At 42.0% G+C, this 18,918-nt stretch overlaps 1 protein-coding gene across 2 annotated transcripts in view; it reads right to left on the bottom strand.

Annotated features, from left to right (window-relative positions):
• Window positions 1-18,918, bottom strand: part of JMY (junction mediating and regulatory protein, p53 cofactor) — a 651,557-nt gene that overhangs the window by 551,755 nt on the left and 80,884 nt on the right. For both annotated transcript variants that reach the window (XM_069223266.1, XM_069223256.1), the window contains exon 2: window positions 17,551-17,724. In XM_069223266.1, coding sequence (XP_069079367.1) covers window positions 17,551-17,724 — 174 coding nt within the window. The remainder of the gene's footprint in view (window positions 1-17,550; window positions 17,725-18,918) is intronic.

The raw sequence follows: 18,918 nt of genomic DNA on the forward strand, positions 1-18,918 counted from the left end.
GAAAGCAAGCAATTGTGAGTCACAAACCACCAAGCCAGTGGTAAGCAATGGGCAGCATGCATTCTTGGGTCTGCTTTCAGAATGTCTCCCAAGAAGGCTTTAGCAACCATATATGTGTGCTGTCTGGTAGGCTTCGACCTAGAAAGGAGCATGTAATATAAACTGACGTGGCACCATAAGTCTTTTGGTCTACATGTGTAGTCTGTTATTTAACAATCTGTTTCATTTTAGTATTGTATGTCAGTGTGAAACCTAAAAAGGGCCAGTGTAATTATGTGATTCTGCAGCCATGGTGCCTTTTTTTTCCTGCACAGTTATGGATCCAAAGTGGCGATGTGTTTGTATGCAGAGGAAGGACCTTTGCAAAGGTTAACTGGTCATTTTTCAATTACTTATTTATGTATTTGATTTTTATGTTATGCTGCTTAATTTTATGAGCATTACTGTCTAATGCTAAGTGTCTGAATGAATGTACAAACACATTCTTATTTCTGATAAAGGTTTTTATTGGGTTTACATGAGGATTGTATGTTTTCCTGATCTCTACTTATTGCAGTTATGACCATGATTTATGCCAGCGTAACATCCTTATTACACTATGACTGTTTGAACACTCGTGATATGTTTGGGTGATCCTTCTAGTGGTTGCACAATGTCGGCTATGGGATGCTCTATCTGCCAATGTAAGGTACTGCATGGCTAAATACTTATGAGGTCCCAAAGGCTAGACCTATTGGCTGTGCCCATGCTTGTTTTTATTTTCCGGAGAGGGGTATGAAAATCACTGGCGGCTCTTCGCCAGGCCTTTATCTCCTCATCGGAATTATCCAAGTCTTCAGTCGAAGTATGTAAAGAATATGTCAAGGTGTCACACAAGGAATCAAGATTAATGTGATTCCAGTTTCTGGAGACAGAGTCCAAAACAGGAATGTTAAACTGTTTTTCGATGTTTCTATTTTGTGCACTGTACACTAATAATGATAATTAATAGTGTGTGTAAATAAATATATATATATATAGACCGGGTGCTTAATGATGTAGTCTACACCATCCTATTATTTGATATACTGATATTTATTTATTTTGTCAATTTGGAATCATTGCATGTTTGATAGTTTAAAAGTTTTTTTTTTTTTTTAGAAGAGAAGCATTATGTAGGGGTTACGAAGTGATTAAAAAGGAGTGGAAATTGAATGTTATAGGGGATGATGGATTATCAAAGGAAAAGAAAGAATAAGTAATAATGAATTATGAATATATAAATGTGTATATAAAATAACCGAATAACAGATTTATAAAATGGGGTGTTTTGTGGTATTAGAAGTATGATTTAAACTGTTTCTGAGTAAAGATTTTTTCTATGTTTATTAACAGACAGGATATAATGTCATGGGGTGGTGTAGCTTGTTTTTTCGAATTGAAATAGGGTGGGCTATGAAGAAGACAGATTTGTTTGAAACGCGTTGCCCCATGCCTTAGGAGTTTCCAGCTTGTACAGTCGGTGTGCTATTAAAGTGACTGTTGTGGAGTAAAGTCTGGAGTGCCGGCGTCTCCTTCACGAATGGAGTGAAAACAGAATTGTTGAATGTTTACGGAGCCTCCATCCGGAGCCGAGCACCAACCGGGTAGGTGGTAGTAGTCAGCTGCTGCAGGACGCTTTCGGGAGAATACATTTTTATCTTTTCCGCAAAGGTTCCGCAGAGCAGCCAAACTAGTAAGTTATTTTCATTGTAACGATTACACTGCTTTCCATTAACTTTTCCCTGTTCTCCAGACTTGTAACTTTTGTCACGGTTTCTTTCTCTGCCTTTCCTTGTGATCACTAGTCTATTCATTCGCTGAAAGTTTTTATTGTTCATTGCTTCATATTAGTTAGAACACCTCTGGATGACATTAGTATAGAGGGTGGTGAATTATTTTGGGATGGTGCTCATGTGTTAAGGTAATGACGAGAATCACTTGTCTTCTGATTTTCTAAAGAACCTATACTTTATACTTGATTTTGGGGGTACAGCCTGAAAACTGTCCTGTTCTACTAGTGATGCTGCCCGATTTTCGTATGATCTTGGGGCATATGGAGATATAAAATAATTTTTCAGATTTTTACATACTATGTGTAACTTTGCATCCAAGAGCCTTCATGGCAAGTGACCTTGTATCACTTATTTTAGAATGTTGTAATAAAACTCTTTATGTGAATTTCAATAATTCAGAGGACCCCATTGCTTAATTGGACTGTTTTAATCAGCTAATTGATATTTAGGTAGATGTCTTGGCGCGCAATTCAATCTGTGGGAGAACAACGTGAAGTCAAATTTCAGGGTGTTGAATTTTTAGTGTGTCTAATTTTGGGGTACTGATTTTCTCCCACAGGAGCACACTACAAAAGAAGAGACACAGCACTGACACACACTGGAGAACTGAAAGCACGTAATATGGGTGCCCAGAGCATCGCCTTTGTGCCAGAAACAGTCAATAAGAGTGCCAACAAACAAGACAAGATTCTAGCAGCAATAATAGCTACCAGAACGTCATTAGCCCATAAAATTGATTGTGGCAAAAGCTCTAAACCTCCTAAGTGACAATCGTAGGAAATGCCCAAACGCATCAGCACTAGGAACTAGACGAAAGAATGAGATGTCTGGAAAATAGAGCAGAGGATTTTTCCAGATTTTACAGCAGCAGCCTCATTTATAGACATTAAAAGGTGACTGGCTGCTTGTGGCAGGAGTAAATAATTCCCTGCTATGCCCTGCAATGCTCAAAGTAATGGCCGAAGACAATGAAAGATTCTTCCCTGACTCAGAGGAGATATCAGACTGGAGGTTCCCAGGTAAATTGTATCAAATACCAGGTGGCAGCAGCAAAGGCAAACCGAAGTATTTTTTAAATAAAATAAAAAAAAGGATCTGTGTAAATAAGCCAATACGTCAAGAGGGATAAAAGAGAATGCGATGTTGCAATGGCCAACCAGCAGGAGAAATGCCTGACCAATGGATACTGAGGAGGACACAAACACAGACTCTGAGCAACCACTTGACTCAGTTGATGAACAATGTTTGGTAGGGACAACATCCAAAACGGCAGATAAACTGTGAAGACGATGCTATAATCATGAATGGACAAGATACGACCTCAACAACACACAATAAAGAATACTAACAGCAGTGAATGGGGTAGGCCAACAGGATCTTTAACAACAGCTGGAATGCCACTGCCCCTCTTATCACCAGCAGCCCCAAAGGACTACTACAACGTTAAGGATTGGGATACTGTAACTAAATTAACAATATTTCTGAGTATGACAGGGAGACCAAGTCCTGGACATGAGGAGCTAGGGAAATTACATGTAGTTGAATTGTGGGGGGCCTATAAGGATCAGGCAAGACAAATAAGAAGATGGGAAAGAAAAAGCAGTGGACAGAAGAGGGATATAATTCTTGCTTTATACACAGTGGAAACACACACATAATAAATGAACAGGTAGCAGTAGATGAGTACTGGACAATCACAAATTAAGTCCCTCACTTGGAATGTGAGAGGGTTCAATAATGCAACCAAAAGTTATAAAATACAATCCCAAATCAAACAAGCATTGGCAAAGCCAATAGGTCACAACTTTAGGACATACTGGCTTTGTCAATGTGTTTTAGCCATGCTACACAGCATCCCTAATTAAACAGCTTTGTACTTTTATTAATAGGAAGCTGGATGTGCCATGGGTAACAGATGCCCTATCTCTGTCTGTACCGGGTTCTTTCAGATTTCCAAGGGTGCGGCCATATGGATCCATAGTCATGTACCCTTCAAGGTCACACAGACCTGGCATGACAACCTGGGTAAATATGGTGCAGAGACTGGGCTCTTGCATGGGTAGCCACTATCTCTGTTTAGTGTATACACCCCTCCTGCCCAACCCCCAGTAGATTTTCCAGCGAATATTGGTGTTTTAATCACACAATTCCCCCACCTCTCTCTTTGGATCCTGGCGATAAAGAGGGGATATAAATAGGATGAGCAACTGTTCCGTCGACAGAACAAGTGGGATGACAAAGAGGCATGGTGGTCGATCCCCTATGGCTAGATTCACTGATGTGTTGAGATTGTCAGACATCTAGAGAGACATACACTCTCTGGAGAGTTGCTCTATGTTCTAGTCTGGGGAAAACAGAGCATTCTCTTACATAGATTATTTCCTCATACCCCTTTATGAGTCCCATGCATGCCTGTAAAAGGCCCTTTTCACCACTCAACAGTGGAAATGCAGTAGTCAATGGGTCCAGAACAGAACAAAACCAGTTGGCAGCTTAGAGCATGGTGTTTAACAGACTTAGCAGACAGACGGCATACACTTGATGCCAACTATCACTATTTTGACAGAAACAACGCTTGGCCAACAAGCTTAAAATACTCAGGAAAACATTTAAGGCCTCCTCACGAGGGGATATTATTAGCTCTCAAACAGGCAGACACCAACAATAGCAATAGGAGATACCGGACCTTTGAGCATGAATCCTGTAGATGGAAAGGAGCTTTCTAGTGTTTCCTTCACCCGTAACCTTTAGGGATTCCTTGCACAAACAATTCGTCATTCAGCAAACTTTGCTGAATGAGGTGGGAACTGCCTGGCTTTTTACACAAAGCTGAGCTTATCAATGGAGAACAAAGAGAGCAAGACCCTTCGTTGCACAAACATTCTGTGGGTTGGGATTATTTGTACTCCCCAATGGTTAAAAAACTTTTTACAAAAAATGGGTGCACCTAGTGTGTGTTGTATCAGCACTGGAAAATGGGAGGGAAACAGGTTCTGCAAGCACATGAAAGCACTCATTCCCAACCTGGTTTGACCAGGTGTCACTATGCTAATGTCCTGTGATAGTGAAGCCACTTACAGATCATAGTAGGCTTCAGGCTCAGCTCTTTTTTGCACCCGAGACCAACCTAAGTTGTACCGATCTGAGTGACATTCTGGTTTAGACAAACAAGAGGACAAAACAAACAAGCACTGCACTGTCATAGTTCAGCCTGGAGATGATTAGGGCATGTGTCACTGAGCGCAGGTCTTGAACTGGGAATAAATGGTTACTGTTCGTAAACAGGCAGTTTTGCATTGGGTGACTTAGTTCATTTCTGATATGAAGGTGTCATGCTAGATAAATAAGGTGGAGATATTCTTAAATCATTAAGAGTCAACTTGAAATTATTAATGGAGTGCTCAGATGGTTATGAACATAGAAGTAGGAATTGTGTAATCTGACATCCAGCTCTGGATTTAGGCATAGGCAGACAGGCATGAAGTACTTAATCTTCACTAGTTGTGAGCAGTACTGAAGGAACAAGGTGAATAATTAGAGAAAGATTCCATTAATATCAGGGCATCACTTCATAATGTATCAAATACCACCACAACAGATTGAGGGAAAACAGCAGGCATGTGTTCTACATGTTCATTGTGATTGACTCTTGAAATGGATGTGACAGCAGTAGACTAAAGCGGTGAGGTCCCTGGAAGCTAGTTGACTGTCTTTATACTTAAAGGTATGGGGCTAGAGGGTGCTATGGGTATGAAGGAGTTCCCCCGATAAACCAATGTGGAAGCCATTATTAGTTATTGGTTGTTTTTGCCAAGCATGGTAGTATTACTGGTCGGCAACCAATTTATAGCCAGTTGGGAGAAATCGCACTCCTTTTAGAGTGGTGTTCTCGAGTGCTTTTTGACTGGATTGCTGGTACTAGGATTTTGCACGCTAAGAACCACTATTTGGTTTCTCAGTGCACTTGTTTCCTTAATGGTATATATGTTCATTGTATTTAGTTTTTCAGCTGCAGGCGCATACCATGACTATTCTTTGGCAGGCAGGACTGCAATAGGGGTGATTCCTTTTGCAGGACTTCACAGACATCTGCAGTCTTGGGCTGGAGAAGGGGGTTATAGCCACCTTTCTAGAAAGCCTGAAAGGAGATTAAGAGAGGGATGTTTGTGGGCAGGATTAGGTCCTGTTCCCGGAAACCTTCAAACGATTAGGTCCTGTTGCCGGAAACCTTTCAAATGATTAGCAAAGTTCAACTACCCGAGCTCAGCCCCCTAGTAGCTACAGCACAGAACAAAAACCCTTAACCTAGGGCAAGGTGTTAAGCATTTATGCAGTACCAAAACCGTAACAAAGTCAAAACGCGGAACAATAAAACTGCTGAACAGAATTAGAAATATAGAGTAAACTCTAATACATAAGTTCACAAAAATCCAAAAAAAGGGAAAGGAGATTAGAATTTTTAAAGTTTTAAGCAGCAACAGCACTAAAAACACAAAAGACCAAGACAATCAATGGCCACAGGGGATCGGGACCTAGGATCAGCTTGAGGCTGTCTACGATGGGAGTGCAGGCCAGATACACAACCAGGTTCACCCAGGTCAACGATTTTACCTTCTAACTTTCTTCTTTAAGTCCCTATCCACCACAGGAGCACACTTCCAGAGCCCTTCCACAGACCTTCAGGGGAGGTCCTTAGAGACTCACAGCATGTCAGGCAGAGGCCAACCACGGGGCCCAGTCCAAGTGCCACTGGTCAGATAGGTACTTCCAGGAAAAGGCTTCTTCTAGCATTTTGTACTCCTGTACCCTGAACAAGATGTCAAGCCTTGAGACCTTTGGAATCCACTTTTTGTCCTGGGTACAAGAGGGAATAGGATCTGTCCTTCAGGTCTCCTCGGAAGACACAGAAAACAGCACCAGTCCTCTTCTCATCTTGTGCAGGTCTAGGAAGTGTTCTGACGGGGTGACTGGGAGTGCAACATTTATACTTGGCTCTAGCTAGTGGGTGGGATTGACTCCTGGGCACCCCTGACCAATTGGTAAAATAGTTCACAGCCCAACTCTACCCACACTGGCGATTTTGAAGATGCAAAAATTTTCTGTCACACCAACCTTCAGTTCAGAGGGCTGAGTGTGCGCATGCGGAGTGTACTATGGTAATCCTAGTGTTCTCCCACAGTCAACACTAAAATCCCTTTGAAGCAGCCACTTTACCCACAATACACCCAGAGACAAAAAGAGAAAAAAAGGATGCAGACAGTCCCTACCCTGCAGATTCTGCAGACTTCAGAAGAATAATCTCTATCCACTCTGGTGAGCCTATTCTTTTACTTCTGAGTGGCTTTTTACACCAAGTAACACCCTTCAAAGGGTAAACTGAGTTCATGCAACTGACAAGTTTACTGATAAACAAGCCTTCAGTAGAATTAAAATAGTGCAATACTGCCTCATTGCATGATTGTAATCCCAATTTCTTATAAGTTGAAATTAAGAAGGTTCTTCACTACCAAGTGAATTTTGCACAACAGCAAACCAAGTGGACTAGACTTACTCTGAGATAACTAAAAACTAAAAAAATCTGCAGGCAAGGCAGAGTTTTGTGTATTTCCATTTCTGTTTAATTTATCTGGAATCAATCTGACCAAAGTGCAATCGCAAAAAGTTAATTCTTAGGACCCAGGTGATGGAAACTGCATGATAGGAGGAGAAATGTTTTTTTAATAGTTATCTTTGAGCAAGGAAGCATGATTGTGGGAGCTGAATTTCTCAAGATCTCTTGCATGGGAAAGAACTAAAATAAGGCTAATTAAAAAGCCCTTAAAAAGGATTTAGTAATACCTGATCCCATGGGTATTCTGTTTTCACTTCATTTAAAGGTTTGGCTATTGTTCCGTGCCATGGTGTGTTGACTTGTGATGTTGGACTGTGGAGCTCGTCATAAAATACCTCTAAGAGCATTCAGCTCTGCTTTTTCATGTCAAACCAATATCTTTCCAGGGCATAATTTGTTCTTAGATCATGATCAACCAATCTGAGTACCAAACGGATTTGTGCTGGTCTAGACTACTGTGAGATGTTGAATATTGTTCTAAAGAATTTGCTCTACTCTGTGTTTATGCAAGAATTAGGCTTTTCCGAAAAGGCTTCCATTCCGTACATTAAAGCTGGTATATATTTAGCTTTAATTACATGTAAGAGGCATGATGAATTGCCCTCCTATATTTTTTAAACAGTTTTAACAGCACAGCTCTCAATAATGTGTCCTTTTATCCTCACCAGGTATGCTCTATGGTCCCCCTTTTTGTATGCAGGGTAACGCCGAGGTAAGTGTAGGAGTCCACCTGTTCCAATGGTTGCTATCCCACACACCATGCAGTGGATTTGCTTTTCAATGGGCCACAACTTTATTTATTTTTTCATAGTTAATATCCAGCTGCTCAATGTCAGTTTCATGTGGGTGGACAGGACCTCAGATTCAACAGGTTGTCCTCGATATCGGATACATGTAAGTTAATGATCTGTGGAGCAGGTGCACAACCTTGTTTTAGTCCTTTGTTGACAGGCTGCTTTTGATGAGGCTGCAGCTTTGCCCTGGTTTAACTTATACCCAGTAACATCACAAAATTAAAAGATGGACGGCATGTTGGAACACTCACCCCAAGTCACAGATCTGGGTTGTGACTGGGGTAAGTGTTTGAAAGGTTTCAGCACTCCATCCATCATTCTTTTGTGTTGCTAAAGTCGCCATAAATTGTCCAGCGTATGCCCAGACGTGGGACCCTTGCTCGCTGAAGAGCACCCAAGACCAGCATGAGGACAGCACCATACTGATCACAACCACCGCATGAACATCAGAGGACGTGGTAACAGCTACAAGTGGAGTGGGCTCCAAGCCAGCTTCAAATCTGGGCGGCGACAATTAAAAAGACTCAGACTGCGTCTCCACGTCTTCCCGTACCTCTGATGTTTCTCTTCCCTGGGTCACCCCACGTACAGCGGAGGAGTTGATTTAAGCCCCCTGCATGCATTATGGGGTGATGGCGCAGGGGGAGGATGGGGAGTGCGAGTAGAAACGACATAGGAGCACTGCACTGATATGAGAAATGTTGGATTATACGGATTCTTCAAATTCTGATTACAGTAGTCGCTGGGTGCTGAGATGTGAGCCGGGAAGCGCCCTGTTGGGTACAGCCAACCCCCCACCCATAGCACCCCCCCACCCAATTGGAGGTAGGGTGTGTGTATAGAATGTGCATGAATATTATTACTTTTTTTTTTGTTTTTTTTGCATGAGGGAGACTTCACTTCTTGCCCCAGGGTTGGGGAGTTGTGGGATTTTAGTTCTTTATTACATGGGTCCATTCAGGGTCTTTCCCTGCCTCCACCAATGCCATTAGCCCGCAATGGACATACACATACCACCTTACACTGACTTGTGTCTTGAGGGTGGGAGCTCTTGAGCTCTCCTTACAATTCCTGATATGGCAGCCCCCCTTTATCAGTTGGAACGTCAGGTGCCTGAGAAGTATGGCAAACGGTACGAGATACACACCCACCTCAAGAGGAGGAGAGTAAATATTGCCCTCTTACAAGAGACCCATCTTACTGCACCAGAGAGGGATGCCTTACTAAAGAGATGGTGGGGTTAGATCTATGCCACCACACATTCCGCATTCTCAAGAGGGGTTCTGATCTGGGTCCAACCCGGGGTCCCATTCCAAAAGACAGAGGAACTAACTGACCCTAATAGGAGGTATGTCTTAATGCCTCTCCCGAATATATGCCCCAAAGTCAGATCGGGGAAGCTTTTACGATGTTCTATCTCAAACACTTGCACCATATTTGACGCAACCAATACTTTTAGGTGGGGACTATAATAGCATAACTGACCCTGTTCTGTATAGGTCCCATCCACCCCTGTGAGATTCCCTGGTTATAAGATTCGCAAGGACCTTCCAGACCTGGCAAAATCGGTGGGGCTTGATTGATTCTTGGCGAAGACTAAATCCAACTGCCAGGGATTATTAATACTTCTCAGGAATGCACGACCTTCATGTGAGGTTGGATGTGTTCCTTTGTTATCCGGTTATACATAGATCAGTGCGCCATACTGAATACCTCTGTCGCATGGTATCCGATCACATACTTGTTGCTTAGACTGGACTGGCATAGAGAACATCCAGAATCCTGGACTGGCGCCTGCAAGTAGAGGCCCTAGAAGACTCGGCGTTTAAGCAGTCAACAGGAGATGCCATTAGAAATTACTTCACGGATAATACTCACTCCTTCACATCCCCTGTTACTGAGTGAGATGCCTTTAAGGCAGTCATCCAGGGTAAATGTATAGCTAAGGTGGTTGGGGTACGGCGGATCCTGCAGGGTGGAGGCGTATTAAAAAACCCTTAGGGAGATTGAGAGGGCACGACCCGGGCATAGGGAACACCACCAGCAGCTGTTAGATGTGAAACAACAACTCGCTGTACGTATGGAGAAGCTTAGATGTTTTGACCATCATGTATATACCATAAGAGAGCCTGCAGGGCGTGATAAGGTGGCTACGCTATTGGCTAGCTAATCCGAAACCCAGAAGCTTCCTGATACTGGAAATGGACAGCGCCTTGGGTGAAATGAGATCAATCAGAGATTGCAGGACTATTATGCCGCACTATACGAGACCCCCCACTTGAGCTCCAACAGAAAACCTTGATGAATTTTTGGGACCAGTAGAGTTAGCTAGGGTGAGGGCGGAAGAATGCTAAGGGCGGACATCAGGGCCATGGCTTGAGGAAAAGTGTCCAGGACTGATGGGCTCCCCATAGAATTCAATGCAACATACATTGAGGACCTAGCTCCTAAATTGGTAGACTTACATGCAGCGGCGAAGGAAGCTGGCTGCCTTCCCGCCACCACGGGAACACCCTTGTGATTCCTCTACTCACTGAAACCGTGTCGTCCCTAGCCCCTACCCCACCCTCCAACCCCCCTCCCTAAAGGATGTGCGGGTTTATCGTCTACTGTCCATTTTGAACATGGAATATTAACTCCTGAGCCAGATTCTGGGTCCACGCCCCCTCTCCCACATGCACACAATTATACATCCAGACCAAAATGGTTTTATCCCTGGCAGGAATACAGTTCTGAATATATGCAGACTTCTTTCCCTGATGGACACTATGGGCCCAGACGAAGACAATGCAGTGACAGTCTCCATAGATAACAAAAGGCATTTGATAGTTTCCGATGGGACTACTTATACCAGGTGCTAGACAAAATGGGACTGGAGACAAGCTTTCTCCAATGGACCAGGCTAATATATGCGAACCCAGTTGTGCGGGTTCACACTGGCAAAGTAATATCAAATTCCTACATGGTGGGGGTGGGACACCAAACAGGACTGCCCCTTTCTCTCCCTTTTATATGCTATTGCAGTCGAACGATTGGCATGTAAAGCGTGAATGTGAGTGGCATATTGAGGACCGACCAGCAGGGATACATTTCATACTATAGCATTATATGCTGATATGCTACTGTTACTTGCCAATGCTGGGGAGGGTTTACTTGGAACAGTTTGGTACCTTTTTGGGTCAGCGGATTAACTGGCTGAAATCGCTCATGTCCCTCCCCTCCCCCAGATGCAGTGTCCACAGGAATTGCACGGTTTGAGCTGGGAGGGCTTCTGTATGAAATACCTTGGACTTAAAATATATCACACTAATAGAGAGATTTTGGATGGTAAAAATATAGGAACAGTGATCAGGGCGTTCCGTACCAGGGTGGCCTTCTGGAACTCTCTTTGTCAGTAGCAGGCAGGATTGCAATTGGCAAAATGACAATACTCCCACACCTACTATAATTCTTCACTACACAGCGGTTATTAATCCCCCATAGCACCTTATAGAATCATAGAGTCATAGAATCACTAAGTGAAATTAGTATGGGCCAAAGGTAGAAGAAGGGTAGCCATGTCTAAGCTACGGAGGCCTACTTTGGATGGGGGTCTAGCAGCCACTGATTTTAAAATACACTATTTAGCAGCCCAGCTTCAATGTCTTAATAAGTGGTTAAATATAAGGCTTAATCCTGAAAGGAGACTCCTGAACTGCTTCTGATACTGGACAAGTGTCACTGACTGCGTGAATGAGGTCACAGAGAGAACGATTTCCTGAACCTCTCTGGTATGTCTGCAGTGGGGGATTTCCTGATCTGGCTGAATATAAATTCACCACCAAGTTTGTGGACTTTGCCCTGGTATTGGCAAGGAAGGAGAGTACACTGAAGCTGGAAAGCCACAGCTGCCCCCGGATACACAAATGGAAGGACGCTCTTATTACGTGGGCAGGGTATGAAGGCACAGTGTTGTTTCAAGAGGTGAGGAAGGGGCGCTGCATGACTGAGAAGGCCAGGGCATGGTAGGCTCTCTTACAGTGCCTGAAGGAACCTGAAGACGATTCCCCGAGAGTTCTTTATTGTCAGCCATGGTAGCCAGGGAGGCATAAATGCTGCAACTCATACAGGTGGGGTGATATGCCATGCAAACACAACTGTAACACAATAGGCAGTAGTCCATCGTAGTAGTGGAGTGATTAACAATAACGGGATTTGACGATGATCCCAAGCAGGCAATTTGGCAGGGGGAGGGGTGTGAGAAGGGTGGGTGTGTGCGTGTTATACCAGTTCCTCCTTAGTGCTTGAAGGAGCTGGCAGTCATACAATGTTTTCCACTGTTTAAACTCTTATTTGAAAAATATGTCTACATGTTTTGCTACACTGATACCTGTATGGAGTAATACTTGCTGTAAGAAGTGATGGCTCGCCCACCAGGCACGGTTTCATTATAGACAAAGCCAATATATAAAAAAAAAGTTTAAAAAAAATAAAGTAGGAACATACTTGCATCTTTCCTTTTTGACAAGGTGGCTAAGGTTTTACACAAGTTATCTATTGTGAGAACTAGATTTTTAGCTCTGGATTAGAGGTAAAAACTGTAGCAAGGTGCATCAAAACAAATTTGTGAGAAATGTAATCTTGTTGATCATAACGGAGGAAGTTCTGGTGTAATTCATTCTATACTTAAATACAGTTGTATTGCCACAAATATTGCCAGTCCACCTAAAGCAAAGGTCTTCCTTTTGATGATAGCCTTACTGTGGGGATATAATAACATAAAAAATAATGTTTTCTGGAGGAATTTTATATAGTGATCTGTTATAAAAGATATGGCATCTTTGTAGTTACTTAGTTGGACCCAAACTGCTATATTCCAGGAGCAAATAGAAAGTGGGCTATTTGTCTCAAGCTCTGTTTTACACAGCACTGGTTTGGGAACTACCTATGTGGGTAAAAGTTAATTTGATACCTACTTCTTTGTATTTTTCTCATGCAAAGCCGTCAGGGGCCACGAGCAGTCTGCTTCATGTTCGGTTGGTGCTTTATGTAACAATAATGATTCCCTGGCTTCTCTAGATCAATTAGGAATGGTGAATTACGTTTTTCCCTGTGCTTTTGCCTTTCTGACAACAGTGATGTGTTTCATTGCAGCAGGAATATCACCTTTTCTTATTGATTGGAGACTTGGTTACTGGACAGGGACTTATTCTAAACATAAGTAGGGTGATGAAGAACACATCTATTTCTTGGTCTTTATTAAATAAAAGGTAAATATTTACTGAAGTATTTTGGGTGTGGAAAATTATTTGGAAATTTTAAAATATTGTTCATGTTTAATATATTGTGTGCTCTTGATGAGTTCCAGGGTGTCAGATGTACCATCAGACATTTGGGGCTCTTGTTGGTCTATTCTTCTAATCTGTCTTCTTGAGTTGTTTGGAGTATTCCGTCATGTGGTCTTGCAACTAATATGCAAGACTGAAAATCAGATATGGATCCCTGGGAATCGATTCTTGCATTGTTTTGGTGAAGGAAGTTTTTACTGGTTTTTGTTGTGCTTCCAGTTGTGAATGATTACTTTTTGTCCAGATCATGCTAGATGTGGTCTGAGTTGGATTATTATGATGAGACAAAGTATATGCAGTAGTTGTAGTAACTTTTTATTTTCAACATGTTCTGGCTACTCTTTGCTGGGTTTGTGAACAAGGTCTGTGGGTGGAGTTGAGCAAAGAGTAGATATGGTATTTGTCTTCGGGATGCCTGCATTAGGTCCAGCCTTACGGATGATGTTGTTCCAGTTACAGATTTGGCAGTAGTCATTACCCAATTTATGTCTTTCTGTTGATTCCGCAGATTCATGACTGGAGGATGAGGTGTAGTTTTTGGTTACTTTCAATGATCTATTATCAATCTTGGCATGAATTGCAAATGTTTCAATGGTTTGGACCTTGGTATTCCTGCGGATTGGTAGTAGGGGAACGTCATGTTTTCGTGTCCCCCTCATATCCCTTCTGTGCATTATCTGCTTCCCTAGGTTTAGAGCCCCGGTTACAAGATCTATACAAATCTATGCAAATGGAACTGGGAGAACAGAGTCTTGTCTCCTGAATTAGTGCTGCAATGTTTTAAATTGTGGAGTTCAAGGGTAGCTGAGGTACTATTCCTAGTTTGGTTTGAAACATTCTTCCATTTAGAGAATACAGCATAATTTGTATGTTGAAATAATGCTTTATCCACACTGGTCTTTGGTGTGTCTCATTTTTTTTAAGCTTCCTTTTTTTCTTTTTTGCACATACAACGGGTATATTTTGGGTGGGATCTCTGGTCCTGGTTCTAGTTGAGAAAGGATTTCTATGTCCAGTGAAATTATTTGTTGCTTGTGGAGTCAAACTGGATAATACAATCATAGTCCTTTCCAGTGACCTTCTCAGTGGGTCCTAAAGATGAATCTGGTATCTTTTTGAAATGTTTATAAGTGCCTGTACAATTATTTCAATGGTTTTAACAGTTTTGGTGGCATGTGGCCACAATCCCTGAGCCAATAGATTGTGTACAGTAGCTTCTTTTAAGTCTTCGACAAATGTCTGCAGAATTACAAGAACAATTCATAGTTGATCCAGAAGCAGGACACAAGTACATGACTCCTTGGTTTACTCACCTTCTTTTTGTGCCATTTCACCTTAGAGTTTAAGTTGTCCATTTCCGTTGCAATAGCTATCATATAATTATGAACTCAGTCCAGCATCTTGGTTTGTTTTTCTTGGATGAGTGTTTAGACAAGGTGTTGATCATTACAGTGAGGACATTTGTCATTTCAAAACCAGTCAGTCAATTTATCTGATTTGTTAAATTGTTGGCTATTATCGTATTTGTTGTGGTTGAAGGCCCAATGTTGCTGCAAAGATTCATTTGACAAGTCGTTCATTGAAGCAGCTAATACAACGTTATCAGGTATGTTATAATGACTTAAATCAAGCTGATTGTTTGCTCATTCTAGTTCTTGTTAAGATGACTTCAGTAAAATAACGTTTTTATTCCTTAAAGTTTTGGCTTCAATATTTGGTTTCTAGCAATCTAAACAGTGGTTTGTTTGTAGGTTAGCTCTGTACTTTGGCAGCTGTTTCTAGTTCTGTGCCTGCGGGGACATTTTCAGTAAACCCCATGTTTTTTCTTGATTTGTTGAACTATGCAACATCTTTTAAATATGCTGTTTAGAACCTTGCTCTTCTTTTTTATATGTTGTTGGTTTGAGCACTTGCTGATGCTTCTGTATATGTTTGGTATATTGGGTCTGTATAATCAATGTCGTTCCCACCAGTTGGCTAAAGTGGAGTGTTTGGCATAAAACAACATTTGTCATACAGACACCAGACTATGGGTGTCATGTAGTGGTGATGGCACTTAACCCCAATTCACATCTTGGCCTGAATTATTACCAAAGAATAGAGGAAGGTAGCAGCTGTTATTTTTGTTGGTAAATTTCTATCAGGTATTATGACCCGAGAGGAGCCCACTTTTAACACACTATTGGAGCAACAGTAGACGCAGGTGTGTGTGATGAATGAGGTAATTGAGGCCCAGTCTTTTGTTGAACTTTACTGGCTTGGGTTTTATTGTACCTGTGACTATTCAATAAGTGTACAGAAAAAAGAAAATAGAGGGCACCTTCAGTAACACTCCAGGAGTTAGGTTGAAAAGACTGGGACTGTGGTACCTCGTGAGCCCTAGCGAGGATTGGCCTGATTCACCCACAAGTCACAATGGAAGCTGCGTTGGCACCCCCTTCATTTTCCTCTGGGTGCACTGTACCAGCTTGGGCCACGCCCAACTGCCGACTGCTTTCCCAAAAACAGCCCTTGCAAGTGCGCCCTCCACTCCAGTCCTCAAACCTGGAAGACCACACCACTGCACCTTACCACAACTCAGTTGCTCCAAAGCTTACTGGTGACCTTCACCACTGGCAGCGCTCAGAAGGCTGGAGAGGCAAAAGCAGAGAGCAGCAGTGTGAGGAGGGGCATGGTAGGGCAGCTCTGGGCAGACAACAGCTGGATGCAGTACCACGAGCAACTGTCACTGACCTCTGGCTATGGTGAGGATGCTAGGCACAAGCATCCTCAGCTGTTACCACAGGGGTCTGCACAATTTGGCTCTGTCCAGGGCCATTCATGACCTTCAGTCTCATGCTGTCTCATGCACTGTCCAGTGCTCCTTTTCAACAAAAGCATCAGCAGTTTCCTCTACAATATGTTTGTGGGAATCGTTATTTTAAAGTGGATGGGTTGTCAGCAGGGTAGTAAAGGGTTAGGGGGGCTTATTCTGGTCTAAGAGTCCACAATTGACCTATTTCGAGAATATCTGGTGGCATTCTGGTTGCCCCTGCATAACAGTGGTCCCACACTTGAGGTATTATGGGTACTCTTAGCAACATTCTAGTCCTCTGTGCCTTGACAGTTAACCATCCTGGACATACTGTAAATATTGGTGATGGCAGTCTACCTATTACTGGAATACCAGTAGCCCATTCTTGACACACAGCATTTATTTTTGGGGGGGCATTCATACTATAGCTACAATGATTAGGCCCCCTCCTTAGCCTATTACTGGCACTCCTGACAGCATTCGGGCGATCCCTGGCACAATGGTTGCCAATCCTTGACAAATTCTAGCTGTCTTTCTTGATAACACTATGCTATACATATTTAATAGAGACAGGCCATTTGTCATTGTTGACCACATTTTCCTAACTATGTGCAATACATATGTAGCTCTAAAGCCAATCTTTAGGGAAACTGTGCAGTAAAACCCTTTTAGCCGCCATTTGTCAAAGTGTTTAAGACGGATGTGGCCCCACACCCTTGGGCACAGTAAGGCTTTGGGCTGCAGATTTTGCTATGTGTCTTTAACTGGCTTGATCAAAATCAGGGTAGCTATTTGTGCCACAACTGTCAAGTTTCAGCATCTTTCACAGACAGCTCAGAGACGATATAAATGCTTTTAACATAACAAAGCAATTATCAAAAGTCCATCAATGCATTCTGCAGGGAGCATATTTGTTGTCAAAACAAACTGAGAAGCAACAGTGGATGTAATCTGAAAAAAAGGCAAATCTTCAAGTAATCACTCTTACATAATGGCCTCACACAATGTCCCTGATCCTTTTGCATCAGATTTCCTAACAATAGCCTCTGGATTAGAACAAGCCCCTCCCCCCCACACACCCCCTTTCACAGAAGGTTTAAATAATTAGCAGAACAGAAATCACTAGTGTGATCTAAAGATAAATAAAGCACAACTCCAAACAAGCAGAATACTATATAAGCAATACACATATGCAAATTTGACACAATACCTTTATCTGCTGTCTTCTAAGCATAGCCAGTTCTCTCATATCTCGAAACGGTTGCAGCAAGTACTGGTACAGTTCTGTGGTTGCTTCTGCAAGGTTACTGTAGGCCTCATCTTCCAACTGATACAAATCAAGCAACTCAACCATACTTTCTGTGTTCTTGTGCTTTTCCAAAAGCTAAAGAAATGAGGAAAACTAATTGAAGCCATGCAGCTCATGTTACATACCTTTCCAACCATCAAAAACCATTGTTTTAGCCAAGGGTGTAGGTAAAATGACAGAATCATAGAGAAACCACTAAATAACTAAACATGTAATTTATTTAGATATAGTTACCACTTAAAAAGTAACCTAATAGGCATGGATACATAAAATTACAATTTTAATAAGTCTTCACTATCAACGTCCTTAGTCCGCTGAAGGCATAAAGGTGCGTAAGGGGAGCAGTTACTTACCTGTGTCTGAAGTTCTCCAGTATTGGTATCTTTCATAGACTGACATGCTTGAATCATTCTCAGTTGCCGAGCTGAGAATCCCAGGGTAAAATTCAGAAATCAGCACTTTGCTAAGTAGCCTGCTATGGCTGAAACATACTCTCTTTATTATTCTATTCACATCAAGTGAAAATAACTAAACTTCTGCCAATTAGATTGCAGCACCCTGAACTCCACTTCCCTCAGAGTCTACCATACTTTAGATTTTCTAGTTCAAGTGTGAAGCTCAGTTAGTCTTGTTGAATAGATGACAATCAGCCCAGGAGAGTGGGTTGCATATTTATCTATGTACGATACCAATACTGGAGGATTCAAGTCAGAACTGCTGGGAAAACATGTGTCTATTTTTCCATGTAGCTGCCTTGCACATATATTGTATTGACATATCTGCAAACAGAGCATTACAAGTGGAAACACTCCTTGTACAGTGCACTTTCAGTTTACCTCTCAGAGTGCTTTTTGTTTCGTTATAGATAACCAGTGGGCTTTGCTCTTATTTGAAAGAGAACGACATTTACAAGTAGAACCATAGGCTACCAATAGTTGATCCGTTTTTACTCCTGTCAATATCAAATTTCAAGCGCCTTCTTACATCAAGAGTAAAGTTATTTTCCTCTGTGTCTTTAGGATTCTGAAAGAATGTCTTTATAACTACAGGTTCATTAAAGTAAAAATCGGATTGCAGTTTTGGAATGAATCAAGGGGTTGTTCTTATAATCCGATCATCCCTTAATTGAACATAGGGCTCCTTAATAGTAAGGACTTGTATTTCACTCAATCTTCTTGCAGAAGTCAATGCGAACAGCAATGCAATTTTCTAGGAAAGATATTTCATTTTGGCTTTATGAATGGGTTGAAAGAACTCATCTTCAGCAGC

This window comes from Pleurodeles waltl, chromosome 1_1 (assembly GCF_031143425.1).
Source record: "Pleurodeles waltl isolate 20211129_DDA chromosome 1_1, aPleWal1.hap1.20221129, whole genome shotgun sequence".
Classification (NCBI taxonomy): domain Eukaryota; kingdom Metazoa; phylum Chordata; class Amphibia; order Caudata; family Salamandridae; genus Pleurodeles; species Pleurodeles waltl.